General features: G+C 41.0%; 1 protein-coding gene across 2 annotated transcripts; it reads right to left on the bottom strand.

The window, feature by feature from the left end:
• Positions 1-186: 186 nt before the first annotated feature.
• eno4 (enolase 4) lies at positions 187-25,702 on the bottom strand. Of its 2 annotated transcripts, XM_010892251.4 has the most exons (13): positions 25,429-25,702; positions 23,821-23,949; positions 14,525-14,712; positions 13,684-13,820; positions 13,019-13,188; positions 12,771-12,902; positions 12,471-12,539; positions 10,247-10,411; positions 9,911-10,036; positions 9,615-9,807; positions 1,623-1,684; positions 1,137-1,254; positions 187-620 (listed from the first exon to the last, which is right to left on the bottom strand). In XM_010892251.4, the coding sequence occupies exons 1-13, from the start codon at positions 25,603-25,605 to the stop codon at positions 556-558; spliced, it is 1,731 nt and encodes a 576-aa protein (XP_010890553.1). In that variant the 5' UTR covers positions 25,606-25,702; the 3' UTR covers positions 187-555. The 2 variants fall into 2 exon arrangements, with proteins under 2 accessions (XP_010890553.1, XP_019902970.1); XM_020047411.3 differs by lacking the exon at positions 23,821-23,949 and having other exon boundaries at positions 25,429-25,701.
• Positions 25,703-26,204: the final 502 nt, after the last annotated feature.

Consider the following 26,204-nt stretch of genomic DNA (forward strand, 5'->3'; position numbering starts at 1 on the left):
TCTGGTCTATAGGCCTTTTTACATTTCTCTTCAGGCAACGAAGCTGCACCTGTCAATGCTGCAGTCAGCTCTATGGTAAAGCAAAGAAGAGCTCAGAGAACAAAGCCTGTCTGTTGTCCCCACTGAATCACACCAATAATACAAACATTGTCATCAAGCCAAACATGGCTGTTGTTATAGGGACAGGTTTATTCAATATAATGACATAGTGACCACAGCGTCTTACTTTTTATTAGATCTGTTTGTGTTTATTTAAAAACAATGTCGATGTGAATATATGTTCATACCATTTTCAGTTTAATCCAGTGTTTGCAATGCAAAAGTATTGTGATAACTTTGTGGCCTTTTTTTGTCCATTCTGTATTCTTTTTTTTAAGTACAGAAACTGTATTAGAAACCTATTTGACTGAAATTATGATTTAAAAAAAGCTAAATAGAAAAACATTTAATGGTGTATGATCTAGCGCAATTCAATTGTCAAAAGTCTTGTAATTACATTAAAGTAAACATGAACAAAAAATGTCATTTTGGAATGAAGACATTATGGTTTGTCGATTACGTCGATGACTGCTTGTCCGTTCCCCCAACAAAGAGAGGGGATGTGTGTTGTTGTCTTGAATCTGCAAAAAAAAGGGAAAGAAGTTCAATGGACAAGAAAGCCCAAAGAAAAACTAGCCCCTGCATGACAGCCTATTGAACCCATTCTGTAGATGTCTGACACATTGAACAGGTCTTTCAATGCATGTCTATCTGTTCTAGATGTTATAATGCTGTGACACAAAAATATATATATATATATATTCCAGATCCAGAATCAAATGATATACAAGAGTCCTCTATATGCAATTGGTGCACAAGTTAATTATTTCATACAAAGATGAACTCGCTTTTCAGTAACTGTCCAATGTCCCTGTCCTTTCTTGGGGGAGCATAATTAGGTGGCCAATTAACAGAACCAAGGTAGTTTTTTTTTTTTTCCTGAGCCCACATCCTTCATGATTCCTGACATACAGTTTCATTTCATGGCCAGGGAGAGATGTGTTCTCACCAGTCCAGCCATTACAGCCTCCCCTCCCCATGTCTGGCCCCTTCTTTCTACTAGCTGAAAAGACTGAAAAGAGAGGAAAAAGCCATACCCAGTATTCCCTGCTGGGCCAATTCTTCCTCTATAGAAATCAGACGGTTGTATTTAGTCAGCCGCTCTCCACGACCCAGACCTCCCAGTTTGACATACCCAACTCCCAGTCCTACGACCTGAGGGAGAGACAGAACTTCACAATGACTGGGGTGTGTGGACACAGGGCAACTACTACATACTAATGCTTGTACGGCGAGAGAAGACGCCTTCACTCGGCTTTGTTACAGTGTGAGCAGTGAGGACACAATGGCGGGCACACTGTTGATGATATCAATTCAGCGAAGGTTCTCTGGACTGGTGAATACAAACTGGCGAATACAGCGCAGAGTACATGCATAATTGATGTCACCACTACGTACTGTCAGACCTCCAACAGAAATGTGCCGATTTACAGACAAACACATTGGTTAAGACAGACGGGGAAACAGAGAGATATAAACATCTAGATCTGAGGAGACAAAGCCGGTGGTTGACTAAGCCTCACCATATCTGAGAGAGAGTCGTCACTGCAGGGCTCGCCACTAGTCGTTCCAATGATCACTGCACCTAACAAACACAGACACTTGAGTCATGTATTACCGGGTCAGTTAATCAACTCTTCACATTATTTGTCATAATGGGTAAACTCCCTCTTAAATATTGCATTCCTGAAGGGTAAACTTAGTTTAGTAAGAAGGCTTTATCAGTCAAGAGGATCAAATAACCCACCAACTTAGAGACCTACTTTTGATACAGTCTGCATATGTGTTCCATAGAGGCAATTGTAATGTTGTACACATTTCTTAATTTTTTAATAAATGAACAGCTCATTTTGGTAATTTACTGCCACCTGCAGTGCTGGAGCCCTAAACCAATTATTGTGCCATATGTATTGTCGCCACTAGATGGTGCTAACATAGCTTAAGACCATTTAATAAGAAGAAAACATTTATTTCAAGAAGAGGAGTGCTCTGGGTGCACTTGGATTGACCCTATTGAATAGGAACCAAAACGATGCATAGAACCCAACTGACATTAAAATGGTGAATGCCTTCAATGTCGACGTCCTTCAATGTCGACATCCATGATAAATCAAGGTGTCAAACTGCTCTGTGGCTTCACATTTAAATGACACAACAAAGATTAAATTTAAAAGATTTTTTATCCTTTCTAAACCTCAGTTTAATACCAACTTTAAATTGTGTGTATTTCTTTTTTGATATGACAAGCCTAGAAATCAGACAAACAAAACACAAAGGGCTCATAATTAGACACACCTTTTCATTCTTTTGTATTAAATTGTGGCAAATCCAAACATATCGCAGAGCTTATTGGAATACCAATTAGCTCTGGAGCCGGCAGCCACGCTGGCTCAGTCGAAGTGGCTATTGGAGAGTCAAGGCTCCATCCCATTACCCCCTTTAGCCCTCCCCCTTGTGATGCTTAAAGGATTAGGATTTCATGGCCTGCTTGGGCAAAACAATTGTTACATGCATTACAACGTGTGTATCATAACAGAAGTTGTAATGCATGTAACTATTTCTTTGTAGTATATGGTAACACTTTTAAGGGTGAGTAAGAAACCATGGAAATAAACATTAAGTGTGTGTTAACAATTTCATAATAATGACTCTCACATTTGTAAACCATTTACTAGTAATAATTCTGCATATTATATAAATGCCAGTTTAATTTCTCATTGAAAGATGGTCATGGCACTGTTTCCGGATTGACTGACCTTCATGTAATGATGGGACTATTGTTTCTCTTTGCTTATTTGAGCTGTTCTTGCCATAATATGGATTACTACAATACAGACATAATGACGGTCTTCTGTATACCAACTCTACCTTGTCAGCCTCTTTATTCCCACCCTAAAGCATTAAGAAGGAACAAATTCCATAAATGAACTTTTAACAAGGTGCACCTGGTAATTGAAATGCATTCCAGGTGATAACCTCATGGAGCTGTTTGAAACAATGCCAACAGTTTGTCATCAAGAAAAAGGGTGGCTACCTTGAAGAATCTAAAATATACATTTTGCAATGTGGGAAATAGTAAAAATATAGAAATACTCCAGAATTGAAGTAGGCGCGTCCAAACGTTTGACTGGCACTCTGTTTAGGTCAAAGTACACAGCTATGTGCCAAAACAGACTCAGGGAAATAATTCTATAACATGTACTGTATGTTGGGGTTATAAAATGTACACACAATTGTATTAGTTACAGTGATATTTTATAAAATTAATTTATAAAAATGTGATTCAGCCAGTGTCAAGAAAGTCCCTTCCCCATTTTCAAATATCTGCAAATCAGGAAACAAAAATTCCTCTTAAGTCATTGCATACACTGTCAAAAGGTACCTATGTCAAGAGATTGGAACAATGGTAAACCGCCTAAAAAAAAATGTTGGTCCCATGACTTACAACGACGTACATGTAATAGGGTTATTCACATTATTCAATCAATATATGGCCCTCAACAGATGACATTGATTTGGCTCCCAGTAATCTAATGTTCGATTTGTCAACATGTAAATAGGAAAATCTTTATTTGGAGTTCATCCAACTGATACCATCAAACTTACAGCAGCCATGTAGATCAGCGTGATTGAACCTGATCCATCTGGCATTTCAACCTGGTCTCATTGGAATACGTAAACTACAAATTCAAAAATCTTTGACAAATTCGTAACATATATTACGTTAGGGGAAGTAACGTTAGAGTAAAAATCCAGGAAAAAAATAGCAAATGGCAGGATGTGTCTCAAACCAGCATCCTTCAGCACCACAGTCAGGTGCACTACCCACATACCCACTCTTAGCGTTTGTAACATACAATACTTTTGTCTAATGTTGGTAACATATGCTACGTTTTAATATCATTTTAGATAATTTGTAATGTATTAAACGTTTTGCTAGCGCAACATATCATATGAAAATGGGTGCCCTAGATTTACATAAAAGGTTTACATATTCCAATGAAACCAGGTTGGGCTTTTAACATGTTTGGTTCCATCTGTGACACATACACCGATCAGCCATAACATTAAGGACACTGATAACCTTGTTATCATGGCACCTGTCAGTGGGTGGGATATATTAGGCATCAAGTGAACATTCTGTCCTCAAAGTTGATGCGTTAGAAGCAGGAAAAATTGGCAAGCGTAAGAATCTCAGTGACAAGGGCCAAATTGTGATGGCTAGAGGACTGGGTCAGAGCATGTCCAAAACTGCAGCCCCTGTGGGGTGTTCCTGGTCTGTAGTGGTCAGTACCCATCAAAAGTGTTCCAAAGAAGGAAAAAGGGTCAACTGAGTCAAGGCTCACTGATGCACGTGGGAAGCAAAGGCTGGCCCGTTTGGTCCGATCCAACAGACAAGCTACAGTAGTAGCTCAAATTATTTAAAAGTTCATGCTGGTATTGATAGAAAGGTGTCAGAACATACAGTGCATCGCAGTTTGTTGCGTATCGGGCTGCGTAGCCACAGACCAATCTGAGTGCCCATGCTGACCCCTGTCCACTGCCGAAAGTGCCTACAATGGGCATGTGAACATCAGAACTGGACCACGGAGTAATGTGCGTCGCTTACCTGGAGAACACATGGCACCAGGATGCACTATGGGAAGAAGGCAAGCTGGCAGAGGCAGGGTGATGCTTTGGGAAATGTTCTGCTGGGAAACCTTGGGTCCTGCCATTCATGTGGATGTTACTTTGACACGTACCACCTACCTGAACATTGTTGCAGACCATGTGCACCCTTTCATGGCAACAATATTCCCTGATGGCATTGGCCTCATTCAGCAGGATAATGAGCCCTGCCACACACATTCAGGAATGTTTTGAGGAACACAACAACGAGTTGAAGGTGTTGACCTGGCCTCCAAATTCCCCAGATCTCAATCCAATTGAGCATCTGTGGGATGTGTTGGACGAACAGGTCCAATCCATGGAGGCTCCACCTCACAGCCTAAAATACTTAAAGGATCTGCTACTAACGTCTTGGTGCCAGATACCACAGCACACCTTCAGAGGTCTAGTGGAGTCCATGCCTTGACGGGTCAGGGCTGTTTTGGCAGCAAAAGGGGGACCTACACAATATTAGGCAGGTGTTATTGCTGATCAGTGCACACTACTGTTCAAACGTTGGGGGTCACTTAGAAATGTCCTTGTTTTTGAAAAAAAAGCAATTTTATTGTTTACATAAATTACATCAAATTGATCAGAAATACAGCGTAGACTTTGCTAATGCTGTAAATGACTATTGTAGCTGGAAACGGTTAATTTTTAATAGAATATCCACATAGGCATGCAGAACCCCATTATCAGCAAACCTTCACTCATTTGTTCCAATGGCACAATGTTTGCTATTCCAAGTTAATAATTTAAAAAGCTAATTGATCATTATAAAAACCCTTTTGCAATTATGTTAGCACAGCTTAAAACGTTTGTGCTGATTAAAGAACCAATAAAATTGGGCTTCTGTAGAGTAGTTGAGTATCTGGACCATCAGTAATTGTGGGATCATTTACATGCTCAAAATGGCCAGAAAAAAAGAACTTTCTTCTGAAAGTCATCAGTCTATTCTTGTTCTGGGATATTAATGCTATTCTATGTGAGAAATTGCCAAGAAACTGAAAACCTTGTGCAACGCTGTGTACTGCTTTTTCACAGAACCACACAAACTGGTTCTAAACAGAATATAAAGAAGAGTGGGAGGCCTTGGTGCACAATGAGCAAGAGGACAAATACATTACTGTCTAATTTGAGACACAGACACCTCACAAGTCCTTATCTGGCAGCTTCATTAAATAGTACCCGCCAAAAACCTGTCTTACCTTCAACAGTGACGAGGCAACTCCGGGACGCTGGCCTTCAAGGCAGAGTTGCAAAGAAAAAGACAAATCTCAGACTGGCCAATAAAAAGAAAAGAATAAGATGGGCAAAAGAACACACTGGACAGAGCAAGATTGGACAAGTGTTATGGACAGACAAAAGTTTGAGGTATTCGGATAACAGAAAAACAAATGAAAAGACGCTGGAGGAGTGCTTGACACCTTCTGTCAAGTATGGTGGAGGCATTGTGATGGTCTGGGGGTGCTTTGGTGGTGGTGAAGTGACAGATTTGTACAGGGTAAAGGGATCTTGAAGAAGGAAGGCTATCACTCCATGTTGCAATGTCACTGTTGAACACAGAGACGATGCCATTGCCCTGAAAAAAGGCAACACATACGTGAGGATGCTGTTCGTGAACAACATTATTGTGCCCACCAAGCTTGTTCCTAAGCTCAGGAACCTGGGACTTAACACCTCCCTCTGCAATTGGATCCTGGACTTCCTGACGGGCAGACCTCAGGTGGTGAGAATGAGCAACTTTACCTCCTCTGCACTGACCCTGAACACTGGAGCCCCACTACGTCTCCTCCTGTACTCCCTGTTCATGCACAACTGCAGGGCCACACACAGCTCCAACATCATCTAAATTTGCAGATGACACTACCATCCTGGGTCTCATCTCCAACAATGATGAGACTGCTTACAGAGGTGCCAGGACAACAACCTCTCTCTCAACATCTGTAAGACCAAAGAGATGATCGTGGACTTCAGGAAGCGGCAGAGCAGGAGTCATGCCCCCATACACATCGATGGAGCTAAAGTGGAGAGAGTCTCTGAATTCAAGTTTCTTGGTGTGTTCATCAAGGATGACCTCACTTGGCCCAGACAAGCAAACTCGGCAGTGAAAACTGCCCAAAAACTAATAAACTTCCTGAGAAGACTCAAGAAATTTGGCATGTCTGCAAAAACTCTCACCAACTTCTACAGGTGCCCCACTGAAAGCATCCTCTCAGGCTGCATTACTGCCTGGTACGGCAGCTGCTCCACTGCAGAACGCAAGTCCCTCCAGAGGGTGGTAAATTCTGCGGAGCGCACCATTGTCTGCAATCTTCCCTCCGTGCAAGGCATCTACCATACCTTATGCCTGAGGAAAGCACGGAACATCATCAAAGATGACAGTCACCCAGGCTATGGCCAATTCACACTGCTGCTGTCTGGTAGACGCTACTGGAGCATCGGAGCATGCACATCCAGACTCAAAAACAGTTTTTTCCCTGAGGCCGTAAGGCTCATCAACCAGTTACATTGCCCTTTGCTAGCTAACTACTCATATGTATCTATAATACACAATGCTTCTACCATACTGTTCATACTCCCCATCCTACTCTTTCAAAATTGATACTAGTTTATTTTTTATGTATATTACTGCCATACTTACAATATTCAGTTCTACTACCAATATTGCTGCTAGTTTACAGTACTCTTTTTAAACTGCTGCTATGTAGATTCATGTATATTATAGCTTTATCGTCTTGATTTATTTTTTTGCTGTGTGTACATAATACATTTTTCTTCATTCTCACTATGTAGATGTAGTGTGCTATGTCACCATCCATAAGCTTATTGCACTCATTTGTATCGAGAATATTCAATAACTCTACCAATTGCTGCTAGTTCACACTGCTATGTATATTACTGCCATACTTGCCATATCTTAAAATTCTGTATTACTACCCAGATTGCTGCTAGTTTACAGTACTCTTTCTTAAACTGCTGCTAGGGTACAGTGTTATGGACAGTATCTCACAAAATGAGTAAACCCCTCACATTTTTGTAAATATTTGATTGTATTTGTTCATGTGACAACACTGAAGAAATGACACTTTGCTACAATGTAAAGTAGTGAGTGTACAGCTTGTATAACAGTGTACATTTGCTGTCCCCTCAAAATAACACAACACACAGGCATTAATGTCTAAAACGATGGAAACAAAAGTGAGTACCTCCCTAAGTGAAAATGTCCAAATTGGGCCCAAAGTGTGGCCACCATCATTTTCCAGCACTGCCTTAACCCTCTTGGGCATGGAGTTCACCAGAGCTTCACAGGTTGCCACTGGAGTCCTCTTCCACTCCTCCATGACGACATCAGGGAGCTGGTGGATGTTAGAGACCTTGCGCTCCTCCTCCTTTGAGGATGACCCACAGCTGCTCAATAGGGTTTAGGTCTGGAGACATGCTTGGCCAGTCCATCACCTTTAACCTGAGCTTCTTTAGCATGGTAATGGTCATCTTGGAGGTGTGTTTGGGGTCGTTATCATGTTGGAATACTGCCCTGTGGCCCAGTCTCCGAAGGGAGGGGATCATGCTCTGCTTCACTATGTCACAGTACATGTTGGCATTCATGGTTCCCTCAATGAACTGTAGCTCCCCAGTGCCAGCAGCACCCATGCAGCCCCAGACCATGACACTCCCACCACCATGCTTGACTGTAGGCAAGACACACTTGTCTTTGTACTCACCTGGTTGCCGTCACACACACTTGATACCATCTGGTCCAAATAAGTTTATCTTGGTCTCATCAGACCACAGGACATGGTTCCAGTAATCCATGTCCTAAGTCTGCTTGTCTTAAGCAAACTGTTTGCGGGCTTTCTTGTGCATCATCTTTAGAAGAGGCTTCCTTCTGGGACGACAGCCATGCATACCAATTTGATGCAGTGTGCGGCATATGGTCTGAGCACTGACAGGCTGACCCCCCCCCCTTCTAACTCTGCAGCAATGCTGGTAGCACTTGTACGTCTTTTCCCAAAGACAACCTCTGGATATGACTCTGAGCATGTGCACTCAACTTTTGTGGTCGACCATGGCGAGTGGAACCTGTCCTGTCAAACCGCTTATAGACTAGGCCATCTTTATGTAGAGCAACAATTCTTTTTTGCAGATCCTCAGAGAGATCTTTGCCATGAGGTGCCATGTTGAACTTCCAGTGACCAGTATGAGGGAGTGTGAGAGCGATGACACCAAATTTAACACACCTGCTCCCCATTCACACCTGAGACCTTGTAACACTAACGAGTCACATGACACCGGGGAGGGAAAATGGCTAATTGGGCCCAATTTGGAAATTAAGGGTGTACTCACTTTTGTTGCCAGTGGTTTAGACATTCATGGCTGTGTTTTGAGTTATTTTGAGGGGACAGCAAATTTACACTGTTATACAAGCTCTACACTCACAAAGTGTCATTTCTTCAGTGTTGTCATGAAAGGACATACTCAAATATTTGTAGTGTACTCACTTTTATGAGGTACTGTGTATTGTTGCTTTATTTTATTATTATTTTCTGTCTAGCTATACTTCTGTTTTTTATACCCTTCTTAAATCTCACTGCGTAGTTGTCACAAGAATTTCATTGTGCAAGGTGACACTGTGTTGTTTGGTGCATTTGACAAATAAGCCTTGAAACTTGAAACATAAGAGTTGATGTTGTCAATTACAGACACTAATCTGATACATTTAATTCCACTAGCATGGATTTACCCTCCATTTTTCTTGACATTCCGTCACTAAAACTATGCTTACTATAGATGTTACCTACAATGGACAGTAAGCAGTGTATAATACTATCTTTTTGTAAAACCGTTACTACATCAGCGTCTCTCACCTTTGTGCTCTGTGGCAACACGGATGAGGTCGGTGACAGTGAACGCATTGGTCTGATTCAGGATGTACCCCGTGACTCCTGGAAGAGATGGGGGATCTTCATGTGAGCCATGCACCTGGGGCTTTGAAACGTCAGAAAGCAGACTGCACGAGGCTCCTACAGCATTGCTGAGTCTCTCCCACTGCTCCACATCCTTACACAGGGACACACACAACATGGGTTTCTACAATCTGTATTCAGCCATGCACACTTTGCTGCACTGTGGTATTGACTTTGTAGTAGTGTTCACTCTTCACCTCTTTTCGCAGAGGATCGATTAAGGCTACAACTGCTGGGTATTTACTAATCAAAGCCTCGTACATGTCCACAAGTTCATCTGGTGTCTTGGGGATTCCTGTAATAACGTCATACTTTCCTTTTGGCTGTAAAAGAGCAAATACAATCTGTAAAAACTGTAATGTACATATTTTTGCCAGATCATATTTTGTTTTAAATAAGTAGAACTACATCAAAAACAAACTATAAATCTGACTAAATCATTGTTGTAGGTTATACATTGGTTTCAGTCGTACATCTTGGAACAAAGATTTATTGTCAATGTAAGGGCATGTTTCACTGTTCTGTTTACATACATAATCCATTAGGTTGTGAGCAGCACAGTTTAATGCCAAATGGATCTCCTCTCCAAGTCCCAATCCAAGGGTGTTAGAAGCTTCAGAAATAAGATCTAAAGGCTGCTCAGGACGCTCAAATCCAACAACTAAGGCTCCTGAGTCAGACACTGTTGTCAGCATGGGCTGGAAAGAAAGATAGAATTTCTTAGTCAGCCATTATATGCATGGCAAATGTAATGTATATCTAAGGAGCGAATCCATTGGTGAATCAATATATACAGAGCTAGCTATTGAGTATGCATGTATATATACAGAGCTAGCTACAGAGTATACATATATTTATGCAGAGATATCTATTGAGTATGCACATACAGTGAGGGAAAACATTATTTGATCCCCTGCTGATTTTGTACTTTTGCCCACTGACAAAGAAATTATCAGTCTATAATTTGAATGGTAATTTGAATAATCGCCCCAACTGTTGTCACCTTCTCACCAAGCTGCTTGGCGATGGTCTTGTAGCCCATTCCAGCATTGTGTAGGTCTACAATCTTGTCCCTGACATCCTTGGACAGCTATTTGGTCTTGGCCATGGTGGAGAGTTTGGAATCTGATTGATTGATTGCTTCTGTGGCCAAGTGTCTTTGATACAGGTAACAAACTGAGATTAGGAGCACTCCCTTTAAGTGTGTGCTCCTAATCTCAGCTCGTTACCTATATAAGACACCTGGGATCCAGAAATATTTCTGATTGAGAAGGGATTAAATACTTTTTTCACTTCAAATCAATTTATAACATTTTTGACATTCATTTTTCTGGATTATTTTGTTGTTATTCTGTCTCTCACTGTTCAAATAAACCTACCATTAAAAGTATAATGGGCAAAGTACAAAATCAACAGGGGATAATAATATTTTTTCCATCACAGTATTTATACAGAGCTAGCTACTGAGTATGCATGTATTTATACAGAGCTAGCTACTGAGTATGCATGTACTTACACAGAGCTAGCTACTGTGTATGCATGTATTTATGCAGAGCTATCTATTGAGTATGCACATATTTAGGCAGAGCTAGCTACTAAGTATGCATGTATTTAGGTAGAGTTAGTTACTGAGTATGCTTGTATTTAAGCAGAGCTTGTTACTGAGTATGCACGTCTTTAGGCAGAGCTAACTACTAGGTATGCATGTATTTAGGCAGAGCTAGTTGCTGAGTATGCACGTTTTAGGCAGAATTATCCACTGGGTATGCATGTATTTAGGCAGAGCTAGTTCCTGAGTATGCACATATTTAGGCAGATTTATCTACTGGGTAGGCATGCATTTGGGGTTATCTACTGAGTAGGCATGTATATTGGGTTATCTTGTGGGTAGGCATGCATTTATGTTTATCTACGGAGTAGGCATGTATTTAGTGTTCGTATTGGGTGATCACAAAATTTTAACATTTTTTTTTTTTTTTCAATGAAAATCACAGTATATGTTAAATTAGGTATTATTATTATGGAAAAGGCACAAAGATAATTCCCCCAAGACATGCTAATCTGTCACCATTACCGATTACATTAGCAGAACATGGTAGAATATGTGGGTGTTCTGATATTGTCGCCTCTATAAACCTTACTCATTATTATTCACAGTTCTAATAGGTCTGATCCAAATGCAAATGAAAAGCTTAGTATCAAGACTAAACATTGATAGCTCTCTTGTGCATGCACATGAGGCCAACAAAAACACCTGCCTAATAAAAGACAGATGTGAAGCAATGTGTAAAATGTGCTGTTATTTCTAAATTGATATATTTGAATCCATGGGCATATGGATTAAAATACCCTCAACTTAAATCTGATGGTCTATACTTTACCACAATAGTCCTTGCGTTTTTTCAAATCAGGGCCAAAACGATCCAAATACTTATGAACTGCACTGTCATAAGTATTTGAACCCCCCAAAACCTGCTTTGCCAAAACCTTTGGGAGCAAATATTAATAATTTCATTGAATTGCATTGAATTGATAACCTTGAAACATGTCATTACAACTGTGAATTGGTGATATACACAGTGTTATCATTTATTGTATATACTGAGTACAAGGAATATATCAATCGGTAACATCTATATTTAAGGTTTTTTCCCCCAAGATTAAATAGGACAACCAACCATGCATTGTGGACCCTGACTCAACTTTCAAAGTGACAAATAGTGACTACAAATGTACTATTAACTTTACAGTTCTTACCCCTGTTTTTGAAGCACTGTTAATTATTTTTGTCATTTCCTTTTGAAGTTCAAGGACCATTGTGATTACCTGTTGGCAGAGTTCATAGATGGCTTAAAAAAAAACACATCTACATTCTATGTAATACCAAAATGTGGTAGAAAGAAATGAGGGTTACAATGTTATAAAAATCATATTTTCAAAACAATCAAGACAATTTGTTGACTTTAGCGTTTTTCATACTGGAAAGACAGAGGACAGTGTGAATTCAAAATTAATATTGGAGAATAAAGGCTGAAAAAAATTGTTTGTGAGTAATACTTGTTTCAGTCTTTGTCCAGCTTTTGGGATGACGATTACTTCCTCCAGTAAATTGAGTTTTCCAGGGGACAACTTCCCACAGCTTAACAAAGTAACCAAGGGAACAGGAATACGTATCTCTTTTGGATACGGCTGTAAAAGTGAATAAAACTGTGAGACTTGAGGAATTGGTGAGGTGTTAATGTGGACTTGGTTAACAGGAGATCAATGTATGCGTGCACAAGTGTGCTGAAGAGAGGTTCAGTGACCTGCTGGTTCCTCAGAACTGTGATGTACTTATACAGGGGGACGTCTTGCAATACAGCCCCAGTCTTGGCTACAGCCAAAGACACAGAACCAATAGCCATGCTGCCGGGAAGGACCGGCTCAGACGGCTCTGGACGTGGGACAGGCTTCTCTGTGCTGTTACCTTTTTTGCCTGAAAACCCAGAAACAAACTTAATCGGTCCAAATGTTGTACACAGCTTGAGAGGAAGAACATTTTCCAAAATTGACCATCTGAGAGGCCGGGCTTCCCAAAGCCACTCTATTACAAGACACGTTGGTCACTAGAGAGCTGGGAAGAGGAGTAGACAAGTTACCTCAAGGGACCACTAAGGAAGTAAGCCAGAGACATGAGTGCATTGGACCAGCGCTTAAACCAAGACCTCTGAGGAACTGGGACCTGATACTGTAAAGCTAGCTCTTAAAATAACACCTCTCTATGTGGCTCCCAGGTGGAAACTTCAGAGGCACACTTAACCTGCACATGACCTCTGAGCACGAGTTGGGCTTTTTATGCATACTTAGCTTACACATAGTCCCTCTGCAGTGTTTTATAGAGGACAAGCTAATATTTTAAAAGCCAAGCATCCAGGGGTAATGTGATTTGATGTCACATTATCTGCCAGGCCTGACCAGGGGGAGTTGTTACCTTTATCTCCACCTTTCTTATCTTTGGGGTGTGCAGCAGAAGGGGATGGCTCCGGCACAGGCATACCAGGTGGCTGATTCTCTGTTTCTCTGTTCCGTACATCCTGGTACTCCAAGAAGCGTGCCATGAAGAAATCACTGGCACAAAACATAAATGCCATTTGGCTTTCATCTTGTGAAAAGCCATTTTAACATTCCCAGGAGCTGACTAGGCGTAATTTCAAAGAAACTAGTACTAGTAACTATTCCAATTGTTATTATAAACTATTTCAGTTTTACTAGTCTAAATTGATCAAATACTAATTATTCAATAGATATTATTAAAGTATTTGTTAGTAGACATTCAGTTTTACTAGTCAAAATGTAAAAGATACTAGTAATTCCAAAACTACTGAAAATATTCAAAAATGCACTAGTTGCTTTTCTGTTTTCATTAGTCACAAATTTACCAAACATTTTTTTTTGTCTTACTAGTCTGAGTACATGTATTACCTGTCATCATTAATAACTTGTCACAACTACTTGTTGATAATTAAATTAAAACGATTACTAGTCAGAACGTTTCAAGTTTGAAATGTAATAGCAACTTGTAATTATTGAAATGTTACTAGTTTATTAATTAGTTAGCAATAAAAATAAAATCGAGCAGTCATTTTAGAAAAAGCAACTAGTAGTTCATGAAAAATTATTCAAAGACAACTAGTTAAACTAGAATGCGGACCGGTACAAATGAATCAAAATGAACAAAACAGCAAACTAGTGAGATGTAAAATGTTTTATATTAAAGCTTGGAAGATCGACTAGTAATAATTCTGTCATTTTGCATGTATTAAGATGCCCACCAAAGTATTTGATCCACTGCTGTCTGGTTGCAAGGATCAGAGCCTTTAAGGATAGTGCTCAGTGATTCATGGATCCAGTGAAGAGCAACATTCACAGAATCCCTCCTCTTGTCATTGCTGATATTGTTCCCATCACTTGGATCAGTTGAGTCCTCACTGTGGCTTGATATCACTGCAGAGCCTGTTGTCTGAACACAAAGACAGGGGGAACCATTTTAGCAAGGAATACCAATGGGTTGCACCAGTGAGGAAAACATACAACACTGTTTATATTTAACACTACATTTAACACTAATGGCAATACTTGGGCTCACATGGACAACGAAGTTCTGGAATGTCACTTCCATAGAGTCTGTGCTTCTATTCTATGGTCACTGCTCCATTATTACTGTAAGTTTATTGTGTCAATTCATAGTCTGTTCACATGGCCAACAAACAAAATAAATAGATGTCAGGCAGGAAAGTGGTCACAGTTTCACAGTGTAACGAGTCCAAGCAAAACAGATGGTGTCAAAAGCATTGCACTCTGCTTGAGTTAACATGGCCCAACGTATAAAACAATCCAATATTTGAACAGGACAATGAGAAAAGGGTTTTATTTGTGCCTCCCCCTGCCACGCCCTCCATGCTAGAAAGGGCCCAGGCTGTGATGAACACAGAGGCAAGCAGCGCTGACACAGTCACCTCCCCGTGACCTAAAGCCAACAGTGTGGTCAGAACGTGGCGTGTCAGAACTAATATCCACTCTCTCCGTCCCCCTTAAGGCTCAACCACTAGTCTCCCTGTTCCCTGTCATGGCCAATTACCATGAGCCATTTCACAACTAAATGGGAGCAGTAATAATCCAAGAACATCACTCTAAAGGCTACAAAACCCACTATGTTCTTCCTTCTATAATGTAGTTTCAACTGTAAAAAAGGGATTTATGTGTTGGATCCTAAAGTGCTAGCCTCAGCAGTCTGTAACCCTTGCTGAGATGATGTAAAGGACTGGCCAGGCTTTCCAAAGGTGACTTTAAATAAAATCTCCCCATATTAACATACTGTAAAACAAATTTCCCCATTCTAAAATACTGTAAATCTAATTCACATTAGCATTTTATTGCATGACATAAGTATTTGATCACCTACCAACCAGTAAGAATTCCGTCTCTCACAGACCTGTTAGTTTTTCTTTAAGAAGCCCTCCTGTTCTCCACTCATTACCTGTATTAACTGCACCTGTTTGAACTCGTTACCTGTATAAAAGACACCTGTCCACACACTCATCAAACAGACTCCAACCTCTCCACAATGGCCAAGACCAGAGAGCTGTGTAAGGACATCAGGGATAAAATTGTAGACCTGCACAAGGCTGGGGTGGGCTACAGGACAATAGGAAAGCAGCTTGGTGAGAAGGCAACAACTGTTGGCGCAATTATTAGAAAATGGAAGAAGTTCAAGATGACAGTCAATCTCCCTCGGCCTCCATGCAAGATCTCACCTCGTGGGGCATCGATGATCATGAGGAAGGTGAGGGATCAGCCCAGAACTACACGGCAGGACCTTGTCAATGACCTGAAGAGAGCTGGGACCACAGTCTCAAAGAAAACCATTAGTAACACACTATGCCGTCATAGATTAAAATCCTGCAGCGCACGCAAGGTCCCCCTGCTCAGGCCATCGCATGTCCAGGCCCGTCTGAAGATGATCCAAAGGAGGAAGGGAGAAGGTCATGTGGTCTGATGAGACAAAAATAGAGCTTTTTGGTCCAAACTCCATTTGCCGTGTTTGGAGGAAGAAGAAGGATGAGTACAACCCCAAGAACACCATCCCAACCGTGAAGCATGGAGGTGGAAACATCATTCTTTGGGGTTGCTTTTCTGCAAAGGGGACAGGACAACTGCACCATATTGAGGGGAGGATGGATGGGGCCATGTATCGCGAGATCTTGGCCAACAACCTCCTTCCCTCAGTAAGAGCAATCAAGATTGGTCGTGGCTGGGTCTTCCAGCATGACAACGACCCGAAACACACAGCCAGGGCAACTAAGGAGTGGCTCCGTAAGAAGCATCTCAAGGTCCTGGAGTGGCCTAGCCAGTCTCCAGACCTGAACACCAATAGAAAATCTTTGGAGGGAGCTGAAAGTCTGTACTGCCCAGCGACAGCCCCGAAACCTGAATGATCTGGAGAAGGTCTGTATGGAGGAGTGGGCCAAAATCCCTGCTGCAGTGTGTGCAAACTTGATCAAGAACTACAGGAAACATATGATCTCTGTAATTGCAAAAAAAGGTTTCTGTACCAAATATTAAGTTCTGCTTTTCTGATGTATCAAATACTTTTGTCATGCAATAAAATGCATGCAATGTGATTTTCTGGATTTTTGTTTTAGATTCCGTCACTCACAGTTGAAGAGTACCTATGATAAAAATGACAGACTTCTACATGCTTTATAAGTGGGAAAATACTTGTTCTCCCCACTGTACCTACTTTGACAGATTAATAAACCCTTTCCAGGAATTGTGCCAGGAATGTTGCAATATTAGGAATCTTTTGCAGCCTCCACACAATTGAAACTCACATTTTGCTATATGAGTTCAGCAATTGGGTAGTAAGCAACTTCAATTTCAAACTTTGAGATTTTTGCCAAAAGATACTACTGTTACCCAAAGTTAAACTTAAAAAAGACAATACAACCCTGCCAACCTGTGAGGTCTGGGATGTGCCCTGTTTCCCTTCGTGCCTTGAATATAGCCTATCCATTCCCCATAATCGTTTACACCTGTGTCTTGTTCAACCCCTATATGAGTTCTGTGTTTGCTGTCAGTCTTCGTGAGGTATTGTTTGTGTTTGCACTCTACTGAGCCTTCTAATCCCGAGCGTTCCACTGTCTGAGCCAAGTTCTGAAAACAGCCTGTTTTGGTATCCTGACCTTTGCCTGCCTGTTGACCGCCTCTCTGGATTACCCTACTTGTACCTCTGCCTCCTGCCTACGTGCTTTGCCTGTTACCGACCCATCGCCTGCCTATTGACTACGCTACAGCCTGTTCCTTCTGCACTACTGTGTTTTCTCCCTAATAAAAGGGCTCCTGCGCTCTGCGTTTGGATCCATCCCTCCACCCGTCTGTTCCGTGTGCAATCATTACACATCCACAGTTGCTAAGCCAATTCATTCCTTCTATCAAATGTTGCTCTTCACTGACCACAGGAACCGCGCATGGCCAAATCAGAATTGTACCTTGTTTCCCTTTTCAGGGAACACTAGTTATAGCCTAACCATAACGATACAATCCCTTTTAGTAAGAACTATGGGGAAGTTGAATCCTACCCAAGCCAACCCCAGCCGATACTAAATGAAACAGCAGATGGCAGACCAGCCAGACCTGAACCCTGCAGGACGAGGCAGCCTGGGTATTGTGCATAGTCACTGCCGGCTACTTAGTCAACTTCCATTAACCCTTCCACATGTGGCAACCAATAAAAACAGTCAAAAAGCTGGTCACACAACCGGATAGCCTAGTCCACTCAATCATGTGCAGAAAACTCATTCGACTGATATAGTCTGTTGCGCAGATGCAGAAGGAACAGTAAGAAAGGGAAATAGCTCGCAAAACGAAGCCATCTGGTCACCTTAATCTTAGAGGCTAGGGCAATAGAAAGCAAGATTCCGGCATTTCACGTAAAAAAATGCCCATGCACCTAGCTCAACAGGTCACTTGGCAACGGGAGCCCCTAAAAGGTGAATGACGCTGCGAACCAATGCTATGTGGAGAAGCCCTCCTACCAGCCATGTCTGGAAAAGCTGCATCAGTAGCCACAAGCAACAACCATAGACATCCTAATAAAATACTAGAGGGGATATGTCATAATCCATGCACAAAATGCCAGCCATTTTGGTCAGAGAGAAATTTATTCTAATTGTCTAAGGCCATTCCTCTAATCATTCCAGGTCCTTGCTATCCTTTGTCTGCACTCATAGACCGTCATCTTCAATTCAAATCACAGGTTTTTACAACCCTGTTTCCAAAAAAGTTGGGATGCTGTAATGTAAAGCAAAACACAATGCAATGATGTGCAAATCATTTAAACCCTATATTCAATAGTACAAAGACAACATATCAAGTGTTGAAACTGAGAAATTTTATTGTTACTTGAAATATATACGTCCACTTTGAATTTGATGCCAGCAACATGTTTCAAAAAAGCTAGGACAGGGAAACAAAATACTGGAAAGGTTGTGTGGGCCTAATGCTAAAGAAACAAGAAACCAAGCAAGCCTAGTTCAGCTGGCCCACAATAGAAAAGGTTGATCATGGCTGCCCTCTTGAGATCAGAACCCAGCTCACCCTCGTGAAAGGCTGTGTCTTTAACCACTACGCCACAGAGCTGACCATTTGCCTAGTGTCAGTATAGCATATTGTCATGCATTAACATCACGTCAAGTTTGAATATTTCGTTAGACACCAGTAACTATCGTGTTAAACTGAGTAACGTTTCTTACGAAGTTTACCTCCACCACAAATAGTATCTATGAACTGCATGTCTCTTGCCACTGGCCATTTTAAAAGCTTATTAGCCAGTAATATGTTGCTAGACGTCATTACGCATTGTGTTAAACTTTGTAACGTTTCTTATTAATTTTACCACCAACACAAATAGCCTCTATTAAATGTATGGCTTTTACCACTGGCCGTTTTAACATCTTATTAGCCATTTGTGATTGACATTGATACAATAACTACTGTATCAATATAGGTGACGATAACAGACTTTTACGTGAAGTGAAAAGATTAGAGAATTGTCTAGCCAGCGAAGTGTTTGACTATCCTGAAGAAATCCTAAAACATAATTCGAAAATCCAGCAGAAATAGTTGCAATATAACAGTAAACTAGTGATGGACATTCTTCTAGCAGCAGGACATTATGCTAGCAGCGCTAACTCAGATTTTCTTTTTCAAAATAAAAGCCATCATTGAACTATATAAGGCGATATAGTTAACGATCTAGTCTGTCATTTTATGTTTAATGTCCGTTGTAATGTTGTTCTTGTCTGTTTTTTTTACATACTAGATTAACTACACTGAACAAAATTATAAACGCAACACTTTTGTTTTCGCCCCCATATGTCATGAGCTGAACTCAAAAATCTAAGACTTTCTCTAGGTACACAAAAGGCCTATTTCCGCGTAAGCGGAGCCGGCCTAGAAGAGCGAATGTCTCTTACTGAGTGAGTGAGTAAGTGAGTGAGTCTGTCCGTCCTTGACTGACTGGCTGTCTGTCCCTTGATAAATAACATAGTGGTTAGGGACGCAGGCTATGGAACAACAGGTCCTGTGTTCAACTCCTGTAACAGTCTAAATGCATTATGCCTGAAGTTCAGGACAGACAAAAACTTTGCTGGCTATAACCTTATGTAGCTATGTAATAGGAAGCCTAAAATAAAACACTTCTGGTGGATATTAGGATTTGTTCAGGAGAGACAAACACTTTGCTGCCTACACAAATCTCTCGTCTTTTCACTTGACAAAAGTCAGTTATTGTCACCTGTACTGATAGATACTCAATGTAATTCACAAATGGCTAATTAGCTGGTAAAACGGCCAGTGGTGAAAGAGAATAGACAAAAACTTAGCTGGCTACAACCTTCTGTAGCTACGGGGAGCCTAAAATGAAACTATTTACTGTAGTGATGGCCAAACAAGTCTTCATTAGCGTTATTTTAGCAGCAGGATATAATGCTGGCAGCACTCAGATTTTCATTATCACAATAAAAGCCATAACTGAAATGTATAACGCCATATACACTGAACAAAATTATAAACGCAACAATTTTGTTTTTGCCCCCATTTATCACGAGCTTGTACACAAAAGGCCTATTTCTCTCAAATTTTATTCACAAATCTGTCTAAATCTGTGTTAGTGAGCACTTCTTTGCTGAGATAATCCGTCCACCTCACAGGTGTGGCATATCAAGATGCTGATTAGACAGCATGACTATTGCACAGGTGTGCCTTAGGCTGGCCACAATAAAGCTGCCATCCAGACCAATATTTTTTTCAGGGAAGGTGTTTCTTATTTCAGCAAGAAAATGTCAAACAACATTCTGCACATATTGCAACAGCATGGCTCCGTAGCAACAGAATCTGGGTGCTAAACCTGCCTGCCTGAAGTCCAGAGCTGTCACCCATTGAACACATTTGGTGCATTATGAAATGAAAAATACAACAAAGGAGATCCAAAATTGTTGAGCAGCTGAAATCCTAAATCAAGCAAGGAGACAACAAGCATGAGACAACATTTAACTTTGAGAACCACAGCAATTGGTCTCCTCAGTTCCCAAACGCTTACAGAGTATTTTTAAAAGAAAAGGTGATGCAACACAGTGGTAAACATGCCCCGTCACAATTATTTTTTAAACGTGTTGCTGGCATCAAATTAAAAACGGACATGTATTTTTCCAAAAACAATAACAGTTCTCAGTTTCAATATTTTATATGTTGTCTTAGTACTATTTTCAATTAAATATAGGGATAAATGATTTGTACATCATTGCATTGTTTTTATTAGCATGTTCCGCAGCGTCCCAACATTTTTGGAAACAGGGTTGTAATAAAGTTAAAGATATAGTCCTTGATTGTTGCCCACTGGTTATAAAAGTTGTACTGTGGAGCCAAAGTGTCCCCCTCAAACATTGTGTCATCTATTTGCGGACTTGTGCTCCATTGAATCAAATCCACACACTTTCAAACTTAGAATGTAAAGGCAAATTGACATTTGATCGTGATTATCCTTATAGTTAGTGCATATAAACAACACAGAACAAAATGGGAGGTTTAAAAAAGATTGAATTGCAGAAGTCCCAGACTGTAACTTTAAGTCTGAAAGACTATACAATGGCCATTGCTAAATGCACATTTTGTGGTAAATTGACCATTCTTTTGAAGTGTGCTTGGGGTTATTGTCTCACTGTACGATTCACTGGTAGTGGCATTACGAGGAGGCTGTTTAGTCATAGAGCAAGCCTAGATACAGTACATCACCATGGGGGCTCAAATCTGCCAGCTGGGAGGCTATTTCCATCAGTTCTGACTAGAGCCCCAGTCAAGTCGGCAACTTCTCACAACCTCTTCTGGATGAGATACCCACATCCAGAAGAGGTCGCAATTGGTATCTCAAAGTGTTCTCAAGTATACTACATGTCTCACAGAATGTGGAAGTTTGCACACCCTGGCTTGTTCAAGCTACTAACTTCCAGTGAGCATACTCTACCAGAAACTGACAGTTTAGTTTCCACAATGTAAATCTGTTTCAGAAGGTCAGTAGAGCTTGCAGTCATGTGCAAATTTCACTGGCCTGGTCAGACTTGGCCACTCACTCTCCTTATATTGTTTTGCTCTTTTTAATTGACAGCTGGAGATAGGGGAAGGAGAGACATATAGTAGTGAGGGTAGAGATTAGTTTTGAACCCTAGTTTCTCTGGTGGGGAGCCATATGTGAATGAAGCTGGGAGTGTTACCACTGGAGAGGTCTCTGCACGGCTCTGACGTTATTAACGAAAATAATGGAAGTGGGGCACAGAAGGAATCTTTCGTAAAAATCTGTGCATACATGCCAGAAAACAAGCACGAGTAACAAAAAGATTAATTAACTGGATCAAAGTGCCAGATGCAGTTACAGTATATAAGCTATTCTAACAGTCTGTTTTCACAAGTGTTACTACACTAACAGTACAAACTGCACACAACATTATATATTTCTAAGCGGTATGAAGTAGGCTGTTAATGGAATTATGAGAAAACTGCATGTTGTGTTTGAATGGAGGGATTTTGCCGTCAAACTCTGTCGGGGGTGCTGAGGCTACAACAGGGGTTGGGGGCTGCAGCATCCCCAGAGCCCATACTTCCCATGGCTACGCCTGCACATTTATTGAAGTCATTAATGCTAGATCAAAAAAATTCTTTCAAATGGCCCATTCAACAGCATAAAGATTTTACAATGAAACCTTGAGGCTAGTTTGCACAGGCACATTGCAGATTTTGAGCAATGTTTTTACATATGTAACATACACTCACCTAAAGGATTATTAGGAACACCTGTTCAATTTCTCATGAATGCAATTATCTAATCAACCAATCACATGGCAGTTGCTTCAATGCATTTAGGGGTGTGGTCCTGGTCAAGACAATCTCCTGAACTCCAAACTCAATGTCAGAATGAGAAAGAAAGGTGATTTAAGCAATTCTGAGCGTGGCATGGTTGTTGGTGCCAGACGGTCTGAGTATTTCACAATCTGCTCAGTTACTGGGATTTTCATGCACAACCATTTCTAGGGTTTACAAAGAATGGTGTGAAAAGGGGAAAACATCCAGTATGCAGCAGTCCTGTGGGCGAAAATGCCTTGTTGATGCTAGAGGTCAGAGGAGAATGGGCCGACTGATTCAAGCTGATAGAAGAGCAACTTTGACTGAAATAACCACTCGTTACAACCGAGGTATGCAGCAAAGCATTTGTGAAGCCACAACACGCACAACCTTGAGGCGGATGGGCTACAACAGCAGAAGACCCCACCGGGTACCACTCATCTCCACTACAAATAGGAAAAAGAGGCTACAATTTGCACGAGCTCACCAAAATTGGACAGTTGAAGACTGGAAGAATGTTGCCTGGTCTGATGAGTCTCAATTTCTGTTGAGACATTCAGATGGTAGAGTCAGAATTTGGCGTAAACAGAATGAGAACATGGATCCATCATGCATTGTTACCACTGTGCTGGCTGGTGGTGGTGGTGTAATGGTGTGGGGGATGTTTTCTTGGCACCCTTAGTGCCAATTGGGCATCGTTTTAATGCCACGGCCTACCTGAGCATTGTCCATCCCTTTATGACCACCATGTACCCATCCTCTGATGGCTACTTCCAGCAGGATAATGCAACATGTCACAAAGCTCGAATTATTTCAAATTGGTTTCTTGAACATGACAATGAGTTCACTGAACTGAAATGGCCCCCACAGTCACCAGATCTCAACCCAATAGAGCATCTTTGGGATGTGGTGGAACGGAGCTTTGTGCCCTGGATGTGCATCTTACAAATCTCCATCAACTGCAAGATGCTATCCTATCAATATGGGCCAACATTTCTAAAGAATGCTTTCAGCACCTTGTTGAATCAATGCCACATAGAATTAAGGCAGTTCTGAAGGCGAAAGGGGGTCAAACACAGTATTAGTATGGTGTTCCTAATAATCCTTTAGGTGAGTATAGATGGAACACTGTAAAATTATTCCAGCTAACTAGAGCACTAAGTGAAAGGAATCTTACCTTTTCTTCATTTTTGATAATGCAGAGGACTTCTGCCTGGAGAGATAGTTCCCCCTTTCCATCATAAATTTCCCTCCCCAGTACTCTGCTTATCACAGGTGGTGTTGAGAGTTTAGAAAAGTAATTTGCCTAGAAAATGATTTAAAAAAATATTTGCAGAAACAGAAAAAACAACTGGCCACACTCCGCACCTTATTGGCCACACTCCATTCATGGCAAAGATTGACAAAGAGTAAAGGGTAAAATGAATATATGGCCAAAGTATGTGGATACCCAACCATCAGACCTATATGAGCTTGTTGGACATGCCATTCCAAAACCATGGGCATTAATATGGAGTTGACCCCCTTTCTGCAGCTATAACTCTGTAGGCCACTCAACTCTGTGGGAATTTGTGGGCCACTCAACTCTATGGGAATTTGAGCCCATTCAGCCAAAAGAGCATTTGTGAGATCAGGCACTGATGCTGGACGAGAAGGCCTGGGTTGCAATCGCAGTTCCAAATCAACTCAAAGGTGTTCAATGAAGTTGAGGTCAGGGCTGTGTGCAGGCCACTCAAATTTTTCCACGCCAACCTTGTTGAACAATGTCTTTATGGACATAGCTTTGTTGGAACAGGAAAGGGCCTTCCCCAAACTGTTGCCACAAAGTTGAAAGCACCCAATTGTCTCAAATTTATTTGTATCCTGTAGCATTAAGATGATCCTTCACTGGAACTAAGGGGCCTAGTCCAAAACCTGAAACACAGCCCCAGACCATTATCCCTCCACTACCAAACTTTACAGCAGGCACTATGCATTCCGGTAGGTAGCGTTTTCCAGTCATCCGTCAAAACCCAGATTCACCCATCAGACACACTTTCAGTACTTGGTGGCCCTGCTTTGTGAGTTTGTGTGGTCTACCACTTCGTGGCTTCATCTGTTGTTGCTCCTGGACGCTTCCACTTCACAATTATATCACTTACAGTTGACCGGGGCAGATCTAGGGCAGATGTTTCACAAACTGACTTTTGGCAAAGGTGACATCCAATGACAGTCACACGTTTAAGTCACTGTGATCTTCAGTATGACCCATTGTACTGCCAATGTTTGTCTGTGGAGATTTCATGGCGATGTGCTGGATTTTATGCAGCTGTGAGCAATGGGTGTGGCTGAAACACCTGAACTCAAAAATGTGTTGGGGTGTCCACATACTTTTGGCCATATAGTGTATGTTGAACTATTTTGGCATGATGATACAGGGGTCAACATTTTGGGTCAGAAAACTCCACATACCATACCAAACGTACTAAACTGCAAACATATAGCCTTACAGTATACTCTTGCAGTCCACTGGAAAATAATAATGTAACAAAAGCTACCGAAACGCAATGACGCTGTAGGCTGGTTAGAGGCTTACAACTAAGCAATGTAGGCTAGTTTCAAGCTGAATAACCATCAGTCACCTAATTAGTCTGGCTAACTACGTTAGCTAGCGATTCCTTTTCTCCAGTTAGACTACATACTGGTAGCATTACCCCAACGTTCTCTCTAACGTTGAGATTATATACACATTTAATATATTGCTTTTGGTTAAAATGTAAGCCAATCAATAAATGAGCGATCATACCAGGTAACCGTAAATGTCATCAGGCTGATCGAAGAACATGTCGTTCAGGATACACTCTATCTTCTGTGGAACACCGTTTGACCTAAAATATTCAGCAGCTTTATTTTTTAAAACATAAAACTCCTGGTCTTCTTTGGAGACACGGCTGTTACAGCTTATTAAGCCTTTATTAGACATATCTATAACTTTCTATAGGGATATTTTAGAGATCAAGGGTTAGCTACATAATCTGACTACACGTGTGAACACTAGCTAGCGAAAGAAGGCAAGGAAACTGTCAACAGAGCGTTGCCTTGGTACAGGCTACAACTGTTGCTTAGCAACTTAAATGTCACAGAATTTCCGAGATAGAACTATAACCGTTGATACACAACACTTGATAGAACCGCCTACGATTACAACCATGCTTTATATCTATGATTACAACTTCCTACAAAATAATGTAACAAAGGATTGCAGAGGTTTATGTTTTAGAATATGAACCGACTGTAAAAAAAATCTGATTATACTACTATAATACCAGTCGTTACATTGTTATCTTTAACCTGAATTAGTTTGTGATTGACATAGGGAGTATAATGAAAACGCATTTGGCTATGTGGGTCCACCGCGAAAAGGGTGGACTCCTACAAATATTCAATTTCGTAATAATTGACTTAAGCATGCAGTGAAAAGAAAACACGCTCTGATTATTAAAAAAGCGCATGTTATTACTATAAAAAAAGATCCTTAGATGATGTTCAAACTAATATTCAACTGTGAATGAATAGAGTCGA

The sequence above is a fragment of the Esox lucius genome, chromosome 6 (assembly GCF_011004845.1).
Source record: "Esox lucius isolate fEsoLuc1 chromosome 6, fEsoLuc1.pri, whole genome shotgun sequence".
NCBI classification, from domain to species: domain Eukaryota; kingdom Metazoa; phylum Chordata; class Actinopteri; order Esociformes; family Esocidae; genus Esox; species Esox lucius.